Raw genomic sequence first — 24952 nt, forward strand, 5'->3', positions numbered from 1 at the left:
ACAGCTCAAAGCAAGTTATACAGACCCTAACTCAGAGTTCCCCCACCCCCTACTGGCTCCTCTTCCCATTGACTGTGTTTGGAGCTCACATTCTAACCGTAGAATCTTTTCCCAGCAACAGAGAACAAAGAACAAAAAGACAGGCTTAAGACCAGAGAAAAGGGAGTAAAGCTAGATAAACAGGACCTTGCAGGTGTCTGTCTACTGATGTAATTTCTTATCTCTACTTTCTCAACAAAGCAGTTTCTAAAAATATAGGAGGGGGTGCGGGGCTTCACTATCTCAGAATTCTATTCAATACCATACTGAGGGGGCTTCACTATTTCAGCATTCTACTCAATGTTAAGATTATAGTCTCTGATAAATGGAACAACAGATAATAATTTTCTGATTATTAATTTCAAACAAGGCATAAAACAAGGAGCTATATGCTCACCAAATATAACATAGGTGGTGTCCAAATAAAAGAGGAATTCCTTAAAGGTAAGGCCCTCCCAATTCTCATGTTCGTGGCCTATACCATGCCAATTCTACTATGCAGCAGAAGATTACCGGGCCTCTTCAATGAGATTCATGATTACTCAAAGGAGATCTATTGGAAAATCCATACGTGAAAAACTAAGGGATGAAAAATGCTTATTGTCCATATTATGGCAGCTGGATAGCCATAGTAAAGAGTTGGTCCATCAGAATATATATCTGGGACAGATGCACGTCTGATCATGTCACTCCTTACTGAAGGATACTCATTGATTCCCTACTGTCCCTAGGATAAAATACAAATCCCTCAGCTTGTCATCTAAGCTTTTCTTAATCTGACTCTAGCCTACCTTTCCACCCTTATTTCACATTATTTCCTGTTACACATTGTACCTTCCAGCTAAACTGACTTATTTGCACTTCCCTGAATTCAGTGTTTCATATCCCACCTCTTGGCCATTGTCCAAGTGAGTTGTTCCCCACGTACTTCTTTCTCACAGTGAGAACCACTACTTTTCTTCATAGCTAAACTCAGATGCAACCTCCTCCTCAAACTTCCCTAACTTGCCTATCTCACCACTACCACCATCTCTAAGTGCTTTCTTCTGCCTCAAATTATCTTACACTTTTTAGGCGTTGTATCCCTCCCATGAATATAAGTTCTGGGGTCAGTTTTTCATTTTTGCCTTTGTACCCCGACTGCCTAATACTGGTACTTAATAAATGTTTGTTTAACCGAATTGAATGGGGCCCAGAACTGGACAGAAAGTAGAGAGAGAAGGAACTAAAGGATGAGAAATTGCCCAATGCTCGTAATGAGCCAAAGCAGACTCTCAGTGCAAAAATGCATATTTTTAATATTTGTTTTCCCAGTGGTATTTGTATGGTTGCAAATCTCAGAATATAATAATCTTCAAAAATAAGAGACAGCCTACTAAAGGAGAATACATACATATAGTGGGCACAAGTAAGAAATGGCATAAGATATAAATGTATACATATAGATAGATGGAAAGAGAGAGATAGAGACAGATAGAGAGGAAAATAGAGAGAGCTAGAGAGACAGAGAGCACTGGGGTAATGTATGAATGGAAAAGGCAGGCCAGCATGTGGTGGGAAGAAATGATAACAGTTGGGATGGCCCAAGTGCTGCACTGATATCTATAAAACATATAAAGACCTAGAGGAATATTCAAACACATTTAGTTTTTTGTCTGCAGAAGATCTATGAGAGAATAATCTATGGGAGAACATAGACAATAACCACACAAGTTGAGAAAGCAAGGATGGACCGTGATATGCCCCGACAGAAGAGAGAGTTGTGCTAATGAGATCACAGATCCATTGAGGCATTAGGGCATGCCAAGTGGAATACTGTCGATGCAAAGGGAGAATGACTGAATTTTTAATAACCACATGAGCCATGCAAACCAGAAGACATTAGAGACACAATAAATACTATTTAAGTGTATAAAATATTTAATTTTGGCATTTCACTCTTTGTAACACTCCTTATAATACAGAAGACCTTATGGGGACCTTGTCTTATTTATATTCATATATTCTGACCACCAGCCCTTGCCCCACTACCTAGTACAATGCTCTGTATGTAATGGGTGTTTAATAAATATTTGTTGAGTTGAATAATTTAGTGATTTTCTTTTCCCTATACTTCAAATGTAGCCTTCATCTTTGTACACACCCTCACTGTCTTTTAATGAGACCCAAACCAATCATTGTTCCCTCTTCTCTCCTTTGCCACCTACATATCTGTCACCCAGTTCTGTTTCCTTCTCAGCAGTATTTCTGAAATTCACCCCTTCCATTTAATTGCCACAGACACAATCCAGTTGAAAACCTTTTAACTTGTTCTACTGCCTCTAGCCTCTTTCCCCACTATCCTACACAGAAGAGTCAGAAAGAAGAGAGTGGGTGGTGAGGACAAGGGGCTATGGAGATCAGGTTACTTTTTGTAAGAAACGTAGTAGTGAAGAGAAAAAAAATGATGTAATAGCTAGATGGGAACAGAAGGATCAAGGGAAGTTTCATTTCTAGTGTTTTGTTTTGTTTTTAAAGATGATTTTTTAAAAGAGATCTAAGCTTATTTTATGAAATTGGTGGAAAGCCCATAGAAGACATGATTAAACATGCATAAGCAGAGATGATTGTTGGATCAAGGTCCTGGAGGAGCCAGTGGGAATTGGAATCAAGGGTATAGTTAGAGGAATTAGCTTTAGCAAGTAGTAGGGATATCTCTTCTTATCCTTTTCTTCTATGAACAGAGGCAATGATGCTGGGAAGTTCTGAGGAATAGAAGAGTTGAGGGAGCACTTGGTGGACAGTCTTAATTATCTCAATGACACAGATTGTCACCTGCTTTAAATGTGAAGCATGAATATGTAGTTGGTATTTAAGGAGAAATGGCAAGGCTGAGAAAGATTGCCGTACATTCCCTCATACCAATACGATTTCTTGGCCATAGTCATTATTCTTTTCTTTTATTAATTACCACTGACAAGCACAAGGTACAGAGGAAGTTGGATTATCAGGAAGCTATATACATATACACACATACATGCATACATATATGTCTGTGTATATTTATATACACACACACACACACATATACATACACATCTCTGTGTGTTTGATCCTTGGCCCCACAATCTAAATGGCCATGGATCCTGGAACAAACAGTGTAATGGCAAGTAAAGGGTGCAGGCCTCCCTACAATCAAGCCTCTCCTAATTAAGTTTCCCTTAACTGGCTCCACCTGTGGCCTATTTAATGGGAGGGGGAAAGATCTTTAATGGCATTATCACCACATTGTGTGTGTATACATACATACACACGTTTATATTCCCACATGTGTGTATACATATATGTACATGCACACACATTTGTGTGTATACATATATACACACATGCATGCGTGCACACATACATTTGTGTGGTGGAAATACTTTAATAATTTATACCAGTTTTAAGTCAAATTTGCAACTCTTCAACAGTCTCTTAAACAAACGTATTGGGAACACAAGATGGATTTCTTGTTTGTTTGACCAATCCGACTGTTGAGCAATCAAAGATCTGATGACAGATAGGTACTCATTGCTCAGGAATAGAAACCAAGACTCTTTCTCATTGTTAAGTCAATAAAAACTTCATTGTTTAGAATCACTGAATCTCATAGTTGGAAATGCTGATACTAAGCGCCATTTAGGTCATAAAGAATGGCTGTCACATACCTGAAAAGGCATCCATCCTATAACATACCTGCCATGCCTCTCTTTGAAGATCTTCACTGAGGGGAGCCCATTACTTCTCAAGACAGTCAATTCTACTTCTGGACAGCTTTAATTCTGGACAGCTAGGAACGTTTTCCTTATATCAAGCCTAAATTTGCTCCTTAAAATTTCTCTCCTAGTTCTGGACTCTGGCTAAGCAGAACACATCTGATCCTTCCCCATGACAACCCTTCAAAAACTTGAAGAGAGTTATAATGTTACCCTTAAGCCTTTGCTTCTCCAGCTCAAACACACCCAGTTCCATCAACTGATCTTCCAACAAAATGATACTAATTCTTTACAGAGTCTAAATAAACAAAAACCATATTTTACCAGTTATGCAGCTCAATTTAACCTTTCACACACATGTAGATATTGAAAACAGTAAACTGTTTGGTTTACTCACCTGAATTTCAAAATAATAAAGCTTAAAAAGTTAAAAATATGATTTGATTTAACCCTAATTCCCTATCTATGACAATTTCAAGGTCTGGAAATTCAGCCTAGGCTGTAAAAAAGGACAGTTCTTTAATTTTCAAGCTCACTCATTTTCTAAGAATACCTGTCTTGGGATACCATAAAATATGAAACAAAACAAAATGACTGAAATTAAATGTCCCATGATGGTCTTGATTTAGGGAGTAACCTTTTTTTAAGTATAACAAAGTTCTCAGCAAGGAAAAATTGTGAACAAAAATAGGTTTCCAACCAAGATATACAATCCAAAATTTTCATATAAAATGAGAAATATGATGAGACTCGTTTTAAAAAGTCCTATATTAAAAGATTATCTATTTGCCAGGTGGTGGGTTGTGCCACCCATGGAGAATACTACTGCTATCTTGTTCATTGCCAGAAAGGAAATAAAGTCCTCCTTTGTAACGGGTGCATTCAGTCAGAGGGCCTGTCTACTACGAGAGACTGCTTTTGCTATAGGAAGTTCTCTCAGGAAGTACTAGTATCTTCCCCATAGCCAAAGAGAGTAACAAGTTTGAAGTACTATTGTTCTCTACAATCAATATTGCCAGGAATCCCACTAATCTTCCTATCATGCCCCAGGAACTTTGAAATGGCTTTCTGTTATACTTCAGCATTTAGCAGAGTGCCCTATACATAGTGGGCAACTTAATTAATGTTTTTTGCACTGGACGGCCCAGTTACCCTGGCAGATGATTATTAAATCTACCATTTTATTCTCTGGTGTAGACCCATTCTTAGCTCATCTCTGTTGCCTAGCTCAAAGTAGGTACTGGGGTGATATATACTCATATTCTAATAAATGAAGAATTCATTCACCCTAACACAGCAACCTCTTTCTGAGACATTTCTCCTTAGGCCTCAGAGAAACAGACAACAATTTATCCATGTACATAGTCCCATGTACATACATCATTGCTTGTAAAAACCCTAAGAGGGCATGTATATATGCACCTGAGAGTGTATACACACAGATGCATACACGGTCACCAATAAACTATTCTCTAGTAACTCTATGCTAATCTCAAATTATTTTTCTCCCCATAATCCAGGTGTACCCTTCCCCTGGGCCAAGTTTTTTTTGGTTCAAGCTACTAAATTGACATCAGGAACGAGTCTGATTAACAAGTTTAACTACATCTCAATATAAAGAACAGCAGAATAGTAATATAGTTACATGTTAAACTATCTTAATGGTGAAAGCCATATGATTTTTCAACATGTTCTTTAGAACTAAGCTGTGAAAAGACATTATCTTGGTAACAGCAGAACTACTTTGCAAGGAAAGGTATTGTTCTGACATAATGGGAATTTTAGCATCTCGTTCCAATGAAAACTTTCTTATTTATTGGGTATGTCTGTTTCCAAAAGTTATCCTCTAAAGGAATTTCATCATCTTTAGAAGAAAGGAAACAGTGATTTAAGTGGGAGGAGATGGCTAGAGGGAAGGGAATCTCCGGGATTGAACCTGGCAACATTTGGGTAAGTATAAGGAAGGAGGGGAAAGGAAGGCAAGAAGTGTTAGCATATGTCACCAACAAGAGTCTGAGACTTCTTGAGGCTCTGGTGATTTCAATTTTTATCCTATTGTTCCTAAACTCCCCTTTTCCCATCTTCCTTGTCTTTACTAATTCTCATCCCCTCAGTCTAGGACTTGAAATTTACTGAAGTAAAATTTGTCACATTGGAGAATGTGTCACTAGACCAGTCACAACTCCGAAACCATATGCTCATGTCGTTGTGTTTTCCCTCCCTACTCTGCAGTTTCTTTTTCCTATATAAACACTGAAGAGACATACAAGTAAAGATCAAGAACAAAGTACAATCTCTGTTTCGTCATGCAGACACACTGCATTAAATGAACCTTGCTTAATATAGGGTGTTGTTACAAATGACTGAATGGAAAGGTAATTCCAATGCTTAAGTGCTACATTTATTATAGGTTATTACATAGTTCCAATTCAGACCTTCTGGAATCCTGTATCACTCCCTACCATTTTTCCCTCTACTTTTTCTTTTTGTTTTAACCCGCTGAGCAGTTTTATATCCTACTGTGCAAAAGAAGGCTAGGAAGAACTCATGAAATATTGATGCTAAAGAAAGCACAATACCAGTCAGCCAGGTGCCTTTATATCTTTCCTTTTATCTGCCACCATCTCAGAAAATCTCCTTGCTCTGGTTACGCAAGAAAAAAAGTCAAGAATTCTTGCATTTTAATAAGAACAGAATTGGCAATACTGTAGTATACACATGAAACAACTTCATCAAAATGACACAAAGAGCTTCTAGATCAGTTCTGTAACAAGTGCAATATTTATCAATTAAATATGGGAAAAATAAGTTTGAATTATTTTCAGTATTCTATAAGATTAATAATAGCAAGGTGAAATAAAAATATAATTAGTTAACAAGGTTCATATGTATAAGTAAGCAACAACATACTGACTTAATTGGAGGCAATACTAAGAAGTGGGATAGTATTCTGAACTTGGAGTTAGGGAGATCTGGATTCAAATCCTGCCTCTGCAACATATTAGCTGTGTAACCATGGGCAGGTCACTTTCTGTCCGTGTGTTTCAAGGAACACTCTACTAATCACAAAAACGGAAAGCTGAAACAGCCATATACCAGGCTGCTTCCTTAAAGATATTAGCAATGTGACCCTGTAAAAATGAAAGTAGAACACAGGCATAAAAGGATACATTAATAGTTTCAGTACTTATAGACCATACTATACAATCTAGCACTGAATAATAATACTGTTTTATTCTTTAGTTGTTTTTTTTTGTCTGAAGGGTTTTTTTTTCTTTAGCTTAGATTGGAAATTCCTCAAGGATAAGGAATATCTTCAATTTTTTCTTAAACCTAGAGTGCCTAGCACAGTGGTAGGCATAATCAAAAACTAATTCTTGTTGATTTAACAAACTATACTTCAGAAAACCATCTGTGAAAGAGATGCTAAAGAAACTGGAAGCTAACCTAAGCTTGTGAAAATCATATATTTCTGCTTCTGGGTTCAGGACATAGAGTGAAAACTTAATGCAACTGATAATCCTTTAGTTTTCACTTTCTGGCCAACATATTTTAGCCAGTCAGTCAACAAGCATTTTTTAAGCACTTACCATTTGCCAGATACTATGCTAGCCACTTGTTTTTATGTTGGAAAAAAATTAAGTACCTTCTATAATTTATAATTACTCAACTCTGAAGTTATCTCCTTATGTATAGCAAATTGGCAAGAATGACTATGTTGGAATGGTTCTAGAAAGACAGACATGTTAATGTGGCTTTTTGTGGTGGCTTTTCAACCATTCTGGAAAGCAATTTGGAATTATGTTAAGAGAGTGACTAAATTGTCCATACCTTTGATGCAGAAATCTTTCTTCTAAGCATATTCCACAAAGAGGACAATGAAAACAAAGATCCCCATATTCTCCAAAATATTTATGAGAAGTTTTTGCAGTAGCTAAGAACTAGAAACAAAGTATATGTCCATTAACTGAGGAATAGCTAAAGAATTTGGTCTGTGAATGTAATGGAATATTCCTATATGTTAGACGTGATGAATATGATGAATAGAAAAGCATAAGAAGACAAACAGTATATGAACTGATGAAAAGTGAAATAAGTAGAACCAGGAAAACTATTGTTTTATTGTTGTAATAATAGCTAACATTTAAATGGCACCTACTGTGGGCTAGGAACAAATTTGTGGGCCAGGTGAGCCAAATTTGTAAGAATAAAATCCATTCCTTGATTGTTAAATGGTCAATGGATGTGAATAGGCAGTTTTCAGAGGAAGAAATCCAAGCTATCAGTAACCATACGAAAAAATGAAACAAATACCTCATTTAATCCTCACAATAGTATCTGAAGCCTGATTTGAACTCAGATCTTCCTGACTCCGGGCCCAGGATTATATCCCTGAGCTACCTAGCTCCCGATAAAAAAACAGCTGGATTTTGAACTCAAGTCTTCTGGATTCCAGGTCCAGGGCACCATCCATTCCACCTAGCTGTCTATAAAAAACAATATACACAATGACTACAACAATGTGAATGTGAAGTTATAATAACCCAATTTATCCTACAGTATTATTAAAGTTGTACACTTTGTTAATGCTGAGTTGCCATTTTAATCTAGTCTTCATGGAGAAAGAAAAATATAGGTCTTTTTTTTTGAAGATGGAGAGGAATTCTGCTTAGACACTTGAAATTCTTTTACAGTTAGTATTAAAGATAATTGTATGGTTATAGGTGTATCTGAAGTTGACTTGTGAACATGTTGTTCCTTACAGTCTTACTGTTAGGAACCAAGAAGATGAAAGAGCAAGGAGGGCTTCCTATGAACTCAGAACAGAAGGACCTCCAACCTGTGAAGAAAGGTAAAAATCTAACATTTAGATAGGATGTATTATAGTACCAGAAATACTCACAAGGGTCTGGTTATGGCATTCAAAAATGAGAAATTACATTATTCCTTTTTCACTTGAATTTTTTAAATTCAACTTTAGTTTATTTTCAGTTACAAATTTTCCCTTCCCCCCACCCCATCACAGTCTCCCTAACCAACTCAGAAAGCAAGAAAAACAAAACCTGTTACAAGTATTTATACTCCAACAAAACAAATTCCTGCATTAGCCATGCCCAAAACAAAAGAAAAAATACTTCAGTCTGTACTCTGAGTCCATCGCCTCTCTATCTGCAGGTATACAGCACATTTTATCATGAGCCTTCTAGAACTATGGTTGGTTCCATTGTGTTGGTCAAAATTCCCAAGTTTTTTAAAAGCTGCTTTTCTTTATAATATTGTTGTTATTGTGTAAATTGTTCTTTTGGTTCTGCTCATTTCACTTTACATCAGTTCATAAAAGTCTTCTCAGGTTTTTCGAAACCATCCACTTCATTATTTGTTACAGCACAAGGGTACTTTATCACATACTTATACCATCACTTGTTCAGCCATTCAACAATTGATTGACCTTCAGTTTCCAATTCACTATGAAAAGAGTTGTTACAAATATTTTTGTACATATTAGTCCTTTCCCTCTTCTTCCTTTGATTTCTTTGATGTAAAGATATACCATTAGACAAGTATAGACATAGTTGGTATTGATGGGTCAAAGGGTTTGCACAGTTTAATAGCTTTTTGGGCATTGTTCCAAATTGCTTTCCAGAATGGCTGGACAACTTCATGGTTCCACCAAGAGTACATTAATGTATCTACTGTCCCATAGCACCCCCAGCATTTGTCATTTTCCTTTTTTCAACTTCACCAATCTGAAGGATGTGAGGCGGTACCTCAAGAATGGTTTAAATGTGCATTTCTCTCATTATTAGTGAGTTAGAAAATTTTTTCATATGACTACTGATAGCTTGGATTACCTCCTCTGAAAGCTGCTTATTCATATGCTTTGACCATTTAACAATTAGGGAATGGATTTTATTTTTACAAATTCGGATTAATTCCTTATATATCTTAGAAATTAAATCTTTATCAGGGAAACTTTTTGCAAAGATCTCTACCCCCTCTCCAATTTCCAACTTCTCTTCTAATTGTTTGGTTTGTGCAAAGACACTTTAATTTTATATAATCAAAATTGTCCATTTTATCTCATGTGAGTCCCTCTATCTTTTGGTTGGTCATGAATCCTTCCTCTATCCATAAATCTGCCAGCTAATTTCTTCCATGCTCCTCTAATTTGTTTACGATGTCATCCTTTATTTCTAAATTGTGTTACCCATTTGGAGCTTGTCTTGATAAACAGTGTGAAATATTAATAACTAAATTTTGCCAAACTGCTCTCCAGTTTTTCCAAATGTCTTTGTGAAATAATGAGTTCTTGTCCCAAAGCTGGGACCTTTGGGTTTATCAAACATTAGGCTACTGTCCTCATTTGCTTTTATATATTGTTAGTACCACAGATCAATCTCTCTGTTTCTCACCCCAGTACCGAATTGTTTTGATGATTATGGTTTTGTATTATGGTCTGAGTTTTGATACTGCCAGGCTCCAATATCCCCCTCCACTTTTTTTTATTAATTCCCTTAATATTCTTGACCTTTGTCCCTCCAGATAAATTTTGTTATTATTTTTTTTCTAGCTCTATAAAGTAATGCTTTCTAGTAGTTTGGTTGATATGGTATGACACTGAATAAGCAAATTACTTTAGGTAGTATTTTTTTTTGTTACATTGTTTCTGCCCTACCATAAGCAGTTCTATTTCTCAAATTATTTAGAACTATCTTTTGTAGTTTTGTTCATATAGTTCCTGAGTGTGTCTTGTCAGGTAGACTCTAAAATATTTTACACTATCTGTAGTTATTTTAAATGGAATTTCACTTTCTATATCTTCTTGCTAGGTTTTTTGGTAATATCAGAAATGCTGATGATTTTTGTGGGTTTATTTTATATCCTGAAACTTTGATACTGTTGTTTATTGTTTTAATTAGTGTTTTAGTTGATTCTCTGGTATTCACTAAATAAATCATCATATCATCTACAAAAGGAATAATTTTGGTTCCTCTTTGCTTATGCTTATTCCTTTAATTTAGTTTTCTTCTCTTAGTGCTGTAGACAGAATTTCTAGTAGTAATAGTGGTATTGGACATCCTTGCTTTACCGTAATCTCAAATGGAAAGGATGTCCATTACCACTATTACTACTAGAAACGCTATCTACAAAAAATGCTAGCTCTTAGTTATAGGTAGATAATACTTATCAATTTAAGGGAAGTTCTATTTATTCCTATAATTTTTAGAGTTTTAACAGGAATGGGTATTGTATCTTTTCAAAAGCTTTTTTGCATCAGTTGATATAATAATATAATTTTTGTTGTTTCTATTATTAATTTAGCCTTTTGTGTTCATAGTTTTCCTGATATTGAACTAATCCTGCAATCTTGGTATAAATCCAGCCTGGTGATAGTGTGTTCAGTCTTTGTGACATGTTGTAGTGTCCTTGCTAAGATTTTATTTAATTTTTTTGCATCAATATTTGTTAGGAATATTAGCCTGTAGTTTTCTTTCTCTGTTTTGAATCTCTCTGGTTTTGGAATAAAGACCATATTTGTATTATAGAAGGAATTTTGTAGGACCCCCTCTTTTACTATTTTTAAATACTTAATGTAGTATTAGAATTAATTGTCTTTAAATTCATTTGTAAATCCATTTGGTTCTGGAATTTTTGTCTTTGAAAGTTCATTTTTGGCATGTTCAAATTTTTTTCCCCTAGGGTTCCTTAAGCTCTCTACTTCTTGTTTTGTTGATATGGGCAATTAATAATTTTTAGTAAACACTCATCTATTTCATTCAGATTATCCAGTTTTAATGGCATTTACTTGAGTGAAATAGTTTCTAATAATTTCTTTTACCTCTCTTTCATTGGTTTTGAATTCAACCTTTTCATTTTTGATGCTGGCAATTTAGTTTTCTTCTTTTGCTTCTTGAAATAAATTTAGTGATTGGTTTATCTGTTTTATTGTTGTTGGGGGGGGGGTTGTTGTTTTTTTAAATACCTCCTGGTTTCATTTTTTTTTAATTTTTTTTTTTTTTGCTTCTCTTTTCATTTTATTTTTCAATTAACAAAGATTTTCTCTTGGTTTTTTTCCTCCCTAACACCTACCCCCAATTTAAAGGAAAGAAAAAAGAAAAATAAAACCCTTGTAACAACTATGCAGTCAAGCAAAACAAATTGACATATTATCCACATCCAAAATGCTTGCCTTATTCTATATCTTGAATCCATGACTTCTCTCAGGATACGGGTAACATTCATCATCAGTCTTCTGGAATTATGGTTGCTCATTACATTGATCAGAGGTCTTTAACCCTTCACAGTTACTTGTCTTTCTTTTTTTTTTTTAAATGCAATTTATTTATTTAACATATTTGGTTTTTAGCATTGATTTTCACAACAGTTTGAATTACAAATTTTCTCCCCATTTCTGCCCTCCCCCCCCCACTCCAAGATGGCTTATATTCTGGTTGCCCTGTTCCCCAGTCAGCCCTCCCCTCTGTCACCCCCCTCCCCTCTCATCCCCTTTTCCCTTCCTTTCTTGTAGGGCAAGATAAATTTCTACGCCCCATTGCCTGTGTATCTTATTTTTTAGTTGCATACAAAAACTTTTTTTGTTTTTGAACATCTGATTTTAAAACTTTGAGTTCCAAATTCCCTTCCCTCTTCCCTTCCCACCCACCCTCCCTAAGAAGTTGAGCAATTCAACCTAGGCCACACATGTATTATTATGTATAACCCTTCCACAATACTCATGTTGTGAAAGGCTAACTACATTTTGCTCCTTCCCAACCCATCCCGCTTTATTGAATTTTCTCCCTTGACCCTGTCCCCTTTCCAAAGTGTTTGTTTTGATTACCTCCACCCCCATCTGCCCTCCACTCCATCATCCCCCCGCCTTTTATTTATTATTATTTTTTTTTTATCTTCCTCCCTCTTCTTTCCTGTGGGGTAAGATACCCAACTGAGTATGTATGGTATTCCCCCTCAGGCCAAATCTGATGAGAGCAAGGTTCACTCATTCCCCCCTCACCTGCCCTCTCCCCTCCTCCCATAGAACTGCTTCCTCTTGCCACCTTTATGCGAGATAATCCACCCCATTCTATCTCTCCCTATCTCCCTCTCTCAATATATTCCTCTCTCATCCCTTCATTTGATTTTATTTCTTTTAGCTATCTTCCCTTCATCCTCAACTCACCCTGTGTCTGCTCTCTCTCTTTTACATATATATATATACACACATACATACACATACATACATATACACATAGATACATACATACATACACATTCACTTATATATATACATAAACATATATATATATGCATATATATATACATATATGCATATTCCCTTCAACTACCCTAATACTGAGGTCTCATGAATCATACTCATCATCTTTCCATGTAGGAATGTAAACAAAACAGTTCAACTTTAGTAAGTCCCTTGCAATTTCCGTTTCTTGATTACCTTTTCATGCTTCTCTTGATTCTTGTGTTTGAAAGTCAAATTTTCTATTCAGTTCTGGTCTTTTCACTGAGAAAGCTTGAAAGTCCTCTATTTTATTGAAAATCCATATTTTGCCTTGGAACATGATACTCAGTTTTGCTGGGTAGGTGATTCTAGGTTTTAATCCTAGCTCCATTGACCTCCGGAATATCGCATTCCAAGCCCTTCGATCTCTTAATGTAGAAGCTGCCAGATCTTGGGTTATTCTGATTGGGTTTCCACAATACTCAAATTGTTTCTTTCTGGCTGCTTGCAGTATTTTCTCCTTGATCTGGGAGCTCTGGAATTTGGCAACAATATTCCTAGGAGATTTCTTTTTGGGATCTATTTGCGGAGGTGATCGATGGATTCTTTCAATTTCTATTTTGCCCTGTGGCTCTAGAATATCAGGGCAGTTCTCCTTGATAATTTCCTGAAAGATGGTATCTAGGCTCTTTTTTTGATCATGGCTTTCAGATAGTCCAATAATTTTTAAATTATCTCTCCTGGATCTATTTTCCAGGTCAGTGGTTTTTCCAAGGAGATATTTCACACTCCTGGTTTCATTTACTAAGTCAATCCTTTTGCTTTCAATTTTGCTAATCTCATCTTTGATTTCAGGGATTTCTATTTTGATGCTTAAGTGGAGGGTTTCAATAATTGTTGGGTTTCTAGGTCTTGTTTTGTTTTTTAATTGCATGTCCATTTCATTGATCTGTTCTTTTATTGATAAAAGAATTTAGAAATATAAAATTTCCCCTAACTATTGCTTTAGCTGCATCTCACAAATTTTTATTTATTGTCTAATTGTTTTCATATTTATTGTAATTTGAAATTATTTATTATTACTGTGATTTGTTATTTGACCTGTGAATTCTTTAGGATTGTTACTTTGTTTCTAATTATTTTGTTTCAAAGGCCCTTTATTTGATGTAATTTTATGGCATTTTAGCAAAATGTGATTACTCTGTTTATTGCTTTTAATTAGGTCTATTTTTGCTTTTGTCTGAGATCATGATTTCTATGCCTGCCTTTTAAAAATTCAGCTGAAACATAAGAGATTCTGCTCCAGCCTCTTATTTTAATTCTGTGTGTATCCTTCTATTTCAAATGGATTTCCTCTAAACAAAGTATTGTTGGATTCTGGTTTCTAATCCTCTTTTGTTTTATGTGTGAGTTCATCCCATTCACATTTACAGTTACAATTGCTAACTGGATTTCTCTTCATCTTCTACTTTTTCTTATCTTGTCTTTCCTGACCCTCTTTCAGAGCTTTGCTTCTGCCTAATACCACTGTTATTATACTTTCCTTCTAATTCTCCCTTCTCCCTTTACTCACCATCTTCCCCTTTACCTGTGGGTGAAATGTGTTTCTGTTCCATCTGTGTGTGTATGTGTGTGTGTGTGTGCACGTGTGCATACACATATGCATATTCTTCCCTCCTATTACCAGTTCAGATGAAAGTGAGGTTCAAATGTTTCCCATTCTCCTCCACCCTCTCCTCCTTGTTGTATAGACTTCTACTTTCTCACCTCATTTATATGAGATAAATTTCCCTGTTCTTCCTCTCTCTGCCCCACTCCCCCAGTGTATTCCTCTTCCTCACTCTTTCCATTCTTCTTTTCAAATCATCTAAACATAACAGAATTATTCTTTTTGTGAGCACTTTTCTATTTTTATTTTTCCCACTTAATAGTATTTTATGTTTTACAATTACATGTAAAGGTAGTTTTCAACATTCATTTTTACAAGACTCTGAGTTCCAAATTTTTTTCTCCCTCCCTCCTTCCTCTCTTCCCTCCCCAAGATGGAAAGCAATCTGATATAGGCTATACATGTACAGTCATATTAAACATATTTCCACATTAGTCATGTTGTGAAAGAAGAATCAGAATAAAAGGAAAAAGCCCACAAGAAGAAAATAGTATACTAGCAACCACTCCCCTGGGACCACTCTCATCTTCTTTGCCCTGGATCTATGACCCAGATCTGGGTAGTGAGCCACAGAACTACCAGATGACACCTATTCCTGCACCCCACACTAATTCAGGGATCCCTTGGGATCTCTTCCCTGCCCTGGTACGTAGTCTCACTCTCTTTTAGCCCCAGGTGCTGACTGCTCCACAAAGTGTGTTCTTGGCCAGACTCTGTCCCCAACATCTACAGATCTCTCTGTCTGTCTTCCTAAGCAGCCCTGGGCTGATTTGCTTTCCAAACAAATGACTTTTATGTCCCAATGTAGAAAATATTTTTCTCTTAGCAGCAAATTTATATTGTGTTATCAAATGTAATAGCTAATTTATGTAGTGCTTTGCATTTATCCTCACAACAACCTTAGGTAGGGTGGTATTACAGATGAGGAAAGTAAGGCTAGGTCAGAAGTTGAGGATAACCTGGGATAACACAATTAGTAAGTTTCTGAGACAGGATTCGAAAGCAGGGCTTTTCTAACATGCTATCCACTGAACCACTTAGCTGCCAAATTCCAACTATATTCAGTCTAAAATGCAGGTATCTTGAAAAAAAAGTTTCAAGAAAGCTAATAGAATGGCGTTTGTTGACAATTATGGTTTCATATGTAAACAAAAGTAAATTTTGTTTCAAATATGAGACTAAGATACTATTAGCCTTTGTACTCACAAACATGAAAAATAGAATGAATGAGAAAAAGTAGAAGTAACTAGAAATTTATAAAATACAAAACCACCAAATTAATTTCCCCATTTTTGAAGGCAGTAGTTAATGGTCAAAATATCCATTTCTGAGCAATAACCCAGCAACTTTGGATTACAGACATTTTAGCCCTATCCAAACAGCTCATTCAGATGCAATGGAAATAACATATTGAAGTAGATTGATTGTCCAAGGATGAGAAAAATTCATACTAAATAGGTCTTTTCCTTCTTATGTACACATATTTTCTTTCTGTTAGGGGGGAGGGGGAGATTGTTTCTAACAGTAGAATTAAGATGAACAATGATTAATTTCTTTTCCTCTCTTTTTTTGGGGTGGGGGTTCTCTCTTAAGCCCTACACCTACTCTGGAAGAAGTGAATGCCTGGGCTCAGTCATTTGACAAGTTAATGGTCACTCCAGCGGGAAGAAATATTTTCCGGGAGTTTCTCCGAACAGAATTCAGTGAAGAAAATATGCTCTTTTGGATGGCCTGTGAGGAACTGAAACAGGAGGCCAACAAAAGTGTTATAGAAGAGAAGGCAAGGCTGATATATGAAGATTATATTTCCATTCTTTCTCCTAAAGAGGTAGGAGACAATTCCCTAGACTATTTCTATTAATTTAATTCTCTCAAAGGTGTCAGTTTAATAATATCACTCTCTCCAACTGTTTAGGCATGTACACTTTTCTTGTTCTGACATTAGAAGTCCAATCCTATACCTCAGTACAGCACTCTGGAGGATATGTCCCACCTCTATCTTTGGACCTGAGTAAACTCGTAAACTCATTTTCTCTTCCTACTACCCTTCCTTCCTTCCTTCCTTCCTTCCTTTGTTCCTTTATTTCATTTTTTCCACCTTTCCTTCCTTTCCTTCTTTCTTTCTTCCTTTTTTTTCTTCTTCCCTTTCCAGTGGTCCTTGACCTTGCCAAGGGAACTATATGGCCCTTCAGACTTGCAGTGCTACCTTAAGGTTGGGGCCCATTCAAAGGCCCATTTCAAGGGAAAAACTTTGGGGCTTGCTAAAGAGATTTTTAAAAAATTTACATCTCCCAGTGTACTTCACCTTTCCTCAGGGACCTGTATAGCCTTCCAGATTTCTAGTATAAGCCTAGGACTGAGAGTTTCCCCCAAAGGGCAAAGCAGTTGAGTTCACTACAGTCAACCCCTTTCTGCCATAATAGCATAGTCCACATTGAATCATAGCATCAGAAGGCTTTGTTCCTTGTGGGTCCTCAGCTACTGCTTCTGTTGGGTCCAAAAACTTAACATTTGTCCAAGAACTCTTTCTCTGTGTCTAGGGTTCCAAGTCTCAAAATTTCTCCACTTGGCCAAAAACTCTAGAAAGGTAAGACACAATATACCACAAAAATTCCACATGGATAAATGTGGAGGAAGAATCAGACTTCTGCTTGGAGCCAGAAGGCAGAACTGGGAGAAATCGAAAAAAGTTGCAAATCAGCAAATTTAGGTGCTATATAAGGAAAAAATTCCTAATAACTAGAATACTCCAGAAGTTCAATGATCTACATTGGGAAGTAGAGGTTCTCTCCTTAACTTTTCAAAGGTCAGACAGACCACAGTTTGTCAGATGTGTTTTAGAAGAAATTACTGTTAACACATGGATTGGGCTAGAAAGGCTCATACAGGATCACAGAATTAGATTTAGAAAAGACTTCAGAAATCATCAAATGCAACCTCTCATGTCCATTTTCCAGATGGGAAAACTGAGGCAAGGACCACAAGCCTTTATTAAGTGCTCACTACACTGCGCTGTTTCTTGGGAATACAAATACAAGCAAAAAAAGAAAGAAAAATACTCCCTGCCCTTAAGGAGCCCAGGATGACACAGCTAATAAGTGTCTGAGGCAGAATTTGAACTCAGGTCTTCCTGACTTGAGGTCCATCACCGCATCCACTATATCACACTGCCTGTGTAATACTTCAAAGTTTGCAAAGCACTTTACAATTTTTCTTTTCATTTGATCCTCACAACAACCCTGGGAGGTAAGTGCTATCATTATCCCCACTTTACAGATGAGGAAACTGAGGCAAACAGTGATTAAGGGACTTGCCCAAGGTCAGACAGTTGGTGTCTGAGGCAAGATTCAATCTCAGGCCCTCAGAAGATCATAGATTTAGAGGAAGAAGGAGTCATGGAGGCCATATTGTACAAAACCCTCACTTTACAGATGAGAACACTCAGGCCCAGAAAGGTTAAACTACTCACCCAAGACCACACAGGTAAGTGTCTGGGCCAGGACAAGGACCCAAGTCTTCTGATCCTAGTAGTATTCTTTCTCACTGTACCATGTTGCCTCTCTTAGTTCTAACTCCACGTCCAACCCTCTATCTACTGTGCTAACTAGCTTCCCAGGACTGGAACACTGGGTTTCCCTTCACTTCAAAGATTCAGGGGTCTACCCTTGCCACTAGCCATTGAGCTGCCTCCTGCACTATTACTGCCTCCCTCCACTGCCACCTCTGGGGCCCAAGGAACTGGAGGGAGGTAGCTCCTTCTCAGCCATCTGAGCTCTGGTTCTGTTTCTATCACTGCCCGCTTTCCTTTTAAAGGCCAAGTTTAACTGTGTAGCTTAGGGGCATAATTAGCTACATATACTCAGTTGTCCTTAATACAGTGTCAGTGGGTCAATTAATAACTAGGGCAAGACAATTTCATATTTAATTAAGAAGATTTCATCAATGCTAAATCAATGGTCTTCTCCTCATTATCTTTATTAATTGTATGAATGAGGAGGCCACCTTGCCCAGGAGATCTCAAACAAGGGCTTTGATTTCCAGGATATCCACTTCATTATAATAAGGACAATTCATGTATACATAGCATTTAAGTTTTATAAAGCCCTTTTCTTACAAGCCTGTGGCATAGGTATTTTTATTACCTTTCATTTGTTTATCTTTTATTATCTTCATTTTTACAAATAAAGAAACTAAAGCTCGGAGAGGTTACCTAATTTGCTCATTGTCACGCAACCAGCAAGTATGTGAGCCAGGATCCAAGTCCATGTTTTGTGATTACAAGTGCTTTCTCTAATGAATCTTAGTATCATAAAATTCCCCCATACACTGACCCCTTCACAATATGGCTCCGGTGTCTTTTTCTAAGCTCATTCATCACACACGACTTTCATCCACGCTGCAGCCAAACTGGCTTGTTCCCAGGACAGGATATTCCATCCCATGATAATCTCCATCTCCCACCTCCCTGCCTTTGGATAGGCTTATCTCCCATGCCTGGAATGCTCTCACTCCTTACCTCTTCCTCCTCTGGAAACTCTTATCTCCCTTGAAGGCTCATTTCACATGCTACTTTTTTTAAAAAGCTTTTCCTAATTTCACTTGATCTTAGTGTCCCTCTCAACTCATTATGCAGATGCACAAATATAACGCATTTGTATAAATATATTTGTTTTTTTAAATATATTATATATATACATCACATATTTGTATTTGTCAATGTAGCATATGCTGTATATACACACACGCATATAGTTACTGTTGTTGTTCAGTCATGTCTGACTCTTTGTGCCCCCATTTGGGACTTTCTTGTCAAAGATACTAGAGCGGTTTGCTCTTTCCTTCTCTAGCTCATTTTACAGATGAGACAAATAGGATTAAGTGACTTGCCCAGAGTCACACAGCTAGTAAGTATCTGTGGTTGGGTTTGAACTCAGGTCTTCCTGACTCCAGGCCCAGTCCTCTCTATTGCTCCACTTAGCTGCCCCACCTACTTTTTATACACACACACATACACACTTACACACACACATACACACCTACACATACATATATATATTATGTGTATACACACACACACATACACACATACATATATTTAACTAATAATATATTGCATCCCTTCTACTAAAATGTATTTCCTTGAGGGAAGAGACTTTCACTCTCATGTTTTTATTGCCAGCATCTAGCACACAATGGGCACTTAATAAATACTTGTTGATATATTGTGCCAAAATCTACTTCCCTGCAATTTTCACCCACTCTGTTTTCTAGGATTTTGTAAAACAAATATAATTCCTTGTTCTCTACATGACCCTTCAGATATATGAAGAGAGCTATTACGTCCCCCTCTCTACCAACCAAATTTTTCTTATACAAGCTCAATATGCTCAGTTCCTACAAAGGATTCTTGTATGGCTTTGAAGTGCCTTCAACACTCTCGTTGCTTTTGAGCCTTTCACTGTCCTACTTAAATGCTAATGTGTCCCTAGCTACTTACTGGACAGAAGTATAGCCAAATGTGTTCTGTGGTGACTATCTCTGTGAAAGAGATCTTCTTTAATAATAGGAAAATCACTGAATAACTTGAAAGCTCATTATATTTGTACATACTGCATATGAAATACAGTGTATATCTATAATACTACTTTACAGATCACCACTTGCTATTATAAATTTCTTCTAGTGTTTGAGAGCAGATCCACTAGAAGCGGCAAAAGTACTCTTTATTTTTTTAGTTTTGGCTTCTGCTTTCATATGCTTTTGGTAGCTTTGGTTTGCCTGTATAGTGGAATATGGATGAGAGGATCATAGATTTAGAGCTGGAAAGGTCCTTAGAAGCCAAGTCCAACTCCCTCATTTTAGAGAAATGAAATGGAAGCCCGGAGAGGTTAAGTGAGTTGTCCAGGGTTACACAGCTAGTAAGTATCCAAAATAGGATTTGAACCCTGGGCTTCCTGACTCCAAGTCCAGCACTCTATCCACCGTGATATGCTCTAGTCTGTCAGCTAATAGATGAGCACAGGGAAACACAGAAGGCAGTTTCATAGTCAGCCTCATTGATCCTACATCAGCATTTCCCAGGGCACTATTACCCTTCAGAATAACTATGCCTATGAGCTTTGGCATATGAATATTCAGCCCACTACTTCAGAAAGTAGTAGGTTAAGTCTATGCATACAGCTGTCTTGCTACAGCAATCTGGAGGGAGAGCAACCTAATTATCAGTGCTCCAGAAAAATGTTCAGAGCCTTCAAAAGAAGGAAGATTTTGTCTTCTTAACTATGGCAAGGATCTGTAATTTCGTCTGCGTGGAAACTCCCTCTACCAACATATGGTAACTTATCTGTTACTTCATAAGTATGAATTGAAGAGATTCCTGAGTCTCAGACAGGTTAAATAATGTGATTAAATCCACGGTCACTAAGCTAGAAGTCAAGACCTCTAACAGGACCAAGTCTTTCCAATTCCAAATGCAGTACTTTAACCACCATGTCATGCTGACTATACCTTTTCCTTTTCTCTGTGTGTGTTTTTTTAAGAAAATAACATGCTTTCAATTTTTGTTATGTCAGATATTGGGGAAGAGGTCTTTATTTTTATCCCCAAAGGGACTTGAGAATAGAAAAAGAAAGTTGGTGAGATGGAGACAGGATAAGAAATGGAACAATTCAGAGCCAAATGCTGACATAATTTGTTTCTATTCACAGGTCAGCCTGGACTCCCGAGTAAGAGAAGTTATCAACAGGAACATGCTAGAGCCATCACAACATACATTTGATGACGCACAACTTCAAATTTATACCTTAATGCACAGAGACTCGTATCCTCGATTTATGAACTCTGCTCTTTATAAGGACTTACTTCAGTCCTTATCTGAAAAATCCATTGAAGCATAGGATTTTCAAATGTATTTATTATTAACATTAACAAAACCAACAACAATAAACTTGTGGGCCACATCTAAGGACAAGAAATTTAGAGATGACAGTATCTTCATCTGACTTAATACTCAGGCATATTTTAATAATGGACATTGTTTCATTTTACAGAGGGCTTTAAAACCACAAGCCAAAATGTAGTCACCAATCACTTTTAGTGATGTTTTGGAGAGACTACGAGAAACATGGCTTGTCCTTTTACAAAAATAATATTTTTATTCTTATAATTATAGCAGCATGTTCTCAAAGGCAAAGGCTACCCTTGTAGAAGGTTTCCATTCTAACTTACTTGGTACAATCACTGAAAAAAAGAAAGGTCAACATTCAGATTTTGTGTATGAGTTATATGAATGGCTACTCTCACCCTAAAAAGCAAAGCTCTTCAGTAGCAATCTGCTAACTCCTGCCTTCCATGGGCACTCTCACTTTTGAATGCAGCATACATTTGTGCCATTACCACTTGGCCCATGATAGGTTGAAATTCACATTTTATAGTCGTCTTTTAGTAGATGTGGACCCTAATTAAAAAGATATTTCCTTTCACCTTAGGATGTAGGTATGGATATACATGTATATGTATATACAATATATGTTAGCAGTGTTCCCTTAACATGGATCAATCTCAAATGTATGGGCAAAAACTGATTGGAGACACACTGCTTAGAAAATTATTTTGTTGAAGAGTTACTGTTATTTTTAAATCAAGTTTTGGCTGAAGAGTGAATTAAGTTAATGGTGTATTCATGTTTATAAAAATGGTATCAACTGAGGTTGCTTCCCTTTTTATTTTGGAAAGTGAAGACAAAGTATGGGCATTTACACGCTAAAAAAATAAAGCACAAGGGTTTTATCTCATCGTTTCTTTCTTTTTTCTTACGTATATAAGCTTGCATAAGGGAGAGAATTTGGCTGAATGAGTCTGAAATGAAATTAGGAGTCTGTTTCAGTCTCCTTATTTCCAAGTCTAGAAATTTACCCTCCAGAGCCTTGGCCCTGGAGTCAAAAGGACCTGAGTTCAAATCTGGCCTCAAACACTTATTAGCAGTGTCACCTTGGGCAAGTCACTTAACCCTGATTGCCTCCAAAAAAGTCAACCAAATAAAGAAAACAAAAGAAATTTACTCTACCAACCAAAAATGTTGATTTGCATGGAAAACATTTATATACCTAAAATACTACTGAAGAAAAATCTTGTCTAATTTGCAGGGAATCTGAAAGGTATTCAGTTATCTTTTCTTTTACATGAAATGCTACAGAAACAGTGTTGTGTAGTGGGGGTGGGAAGATTAGAGTCAGGAAGACCTGTGAACAACTTCTGCCTCAGCCTCACATTGGTTGTACGGTCATGGGCAAGTCAAGTAATATCTTTAGTACCCCTCAATGACTCTTTAAGGAGAGCTACAAATATGCTTCAGTGAACAACTTTTGCACACAGAAACTTCTCTATACAGATGAAAAAACAGATCTAGACAAAAAAAGAAAATTATCATTTGAAATTGTTGAATTAGCTGGCCAGGAATGGTATTTGAGGAGCAAATGTTATGGAACTAGCCTTCATTAATAGGTGGCTTAGTTTCACACAGAAAAGAAATTTTTCCAAAGACATGGTCTGCATATGCCATTGGTAACAAAGGTACTTTGACTAACATGACCTTCGCCAATATGGGAAATGCAGCAAAGCTGGCATATTAGTAGTATCTTTATATATGAAGAACAGCCTATTTAAACACTCTCTGAAAGAAATCAAACCTGATTAATGGGGGAAAATTGTTTTTTTCAGAAGTACTTGGTTATAACATAGTAAGTTAGAAGGTAATGACATGAAAATGCAAAAGAGGAATAAATGATAATATAACATTTATATAATGTAAATAATGATATATAATATAAAAACATGCTAAGTGAAACAATGTTATGAGTAGTTCATAAAGTTGTTATAATTAAATAATGTTACAGTGAAGTTTCATAACTTTGTATTTGTTATACTTTATAAAACAAATATTTACCAATATTATTACTGTGTTATTACAACTTTATGCTGGGTATGTCTGCTTGATACCCCAAATCAGCTTAATTATCACTTATAATAATTCAATTATATGTGCAACAAAAGATACTTTTAGATACCTTTCAGGGTCACTTCAGGTTAGGCAATGTTTTTTGTTCAAGAGACATACAAACCAGTAATCAATAAGAATTCTGCATCTTGTTTTAGATATCATACTAGGAAAAAAAAGTTGGATGAACATTAATTTATATGAACACACTTCATATATTATATATATATATGATACTTCATATATAATAATTATTTTACTGGTTGGCCATTAGTAAAAACTTTTCCCCCACTAATGGTGATGTCAGCGCATTAGAGCCATCTATAATCTTTTGCCTTCTACGCCAGGTAATATGAGATCTTTAGTTATGCTAACTCGCTAGTTAAGGGCTGATCTTTCTTTTTTTTATATGTAAATTCTGGCATATTTATTTTTTTTAATTCCATACTTTATTCCCTTCCCCCTGCCCCCCCCCCCCCCCGTCCCTTTTCCCCGTACTTTCTTGTAGGGCAAGATAGATTTCTATGCCCAGTTGCCTCTATATCTTATTTCCTAGTTGCATTCAAAAACAACTTTTTTTTTTGAGCATCTGCTTTGAAAACTTTGAGTTCCAAATTCTTCCCCTCCTCCCTCCCCACCCACTCTTCCTAAGAAGGCAAGCGATTCAACATAGGCCACACATGTATCATTATGCAAAACATTCCCATAAATAGTCATGTTGTGAAAGACTATTTCCCTCCCTCCTATTGTGTCCCCCTTTATTCAATTTTCTCCCTTGACCCTGTCCCTTTTCAAAAGTGTATGCTTTTGATTACTTCTTTCCCCTATCTGCCCTCCCTTCTATTGTTCCCCCTTTTTTATCCCCTTCCCTCTACTTTCATGTGGGGTAAGATACCCAATTGAGTGTGTATATTATTCCCTCCTCAAGTCAAATCTGATGAGAGCAAGATTCACTCATTCCCCCTCACCTGCCCTGCTTCGCTTCCTACAGAACTGCTTTTTCTAGCCACTTTTATGTGAGATAATTTACCCCATTCTATCTCTCCCTTTCTCTCTCTCTTAATATATCCCTCTCTCATCCCTTAATTTAATTTAATTTTTTAAGATATCATCCCTTCATGTTCAACTCACCCTGTGCCCTCTAGAATGTATTCCCCTCAACTACCCTAATACTGAGAAAGGTCTCATGTATTACACACATCATCTTTCCATGTAGGAATGTAAGCAAAACAGTTCCACTTTAGAAAGTCCCTTATGATTTCTCTTTCTTGTTT

General features: G+C 36.6%; 1 protein-coding gene across 2 annotated transcripts in view; it reads left to right on the forward strand.

Annotated features, from left to right (window-relative positions):
- RGS20 (regulator of G protein signaling 20) overlaps positions 1–21590 on the forward strand; it is a 141294-nt gene extending 119704 nt beyond the window's left edge. For both annotated transcript variants that reach the window (XM_036738981.1, XM_036738987.1), the window contains 3 exons: positions 8542–8628; positions 16277–16511; positions 21391–21590. In XM_036738981.1, the coding sequence (XP_036594876.1) occupies positions 8542–8628; positions 16277–16511; positions 21391–21579 (511 nt within the window). In that variant the 3' untranslated portion in view covers positions 21580–21590. The remainder of the gene's footprint in view (positions 1–8541; positions 8629–16276; positions 16512–21390) is intronic.
- The last annotated feature ends 3362 nt before the right edge of the window (positions 21591–24952 follow it).

Source organism: Trichosurus vulpecula, chromosome 1 (genome assembly GCF_011100635.1).
Source record: "Trichosurus vulpecula isolate mTriVul1 chromosome 1, mTriVul1.pri, whole genome shotgun sequence".
NCBI lineage: Eukaryota > Metazoa > Chordata > Mammalia > Diprotodontia > Phalangeridae > Trichosurus > Trichosurus vulpecula.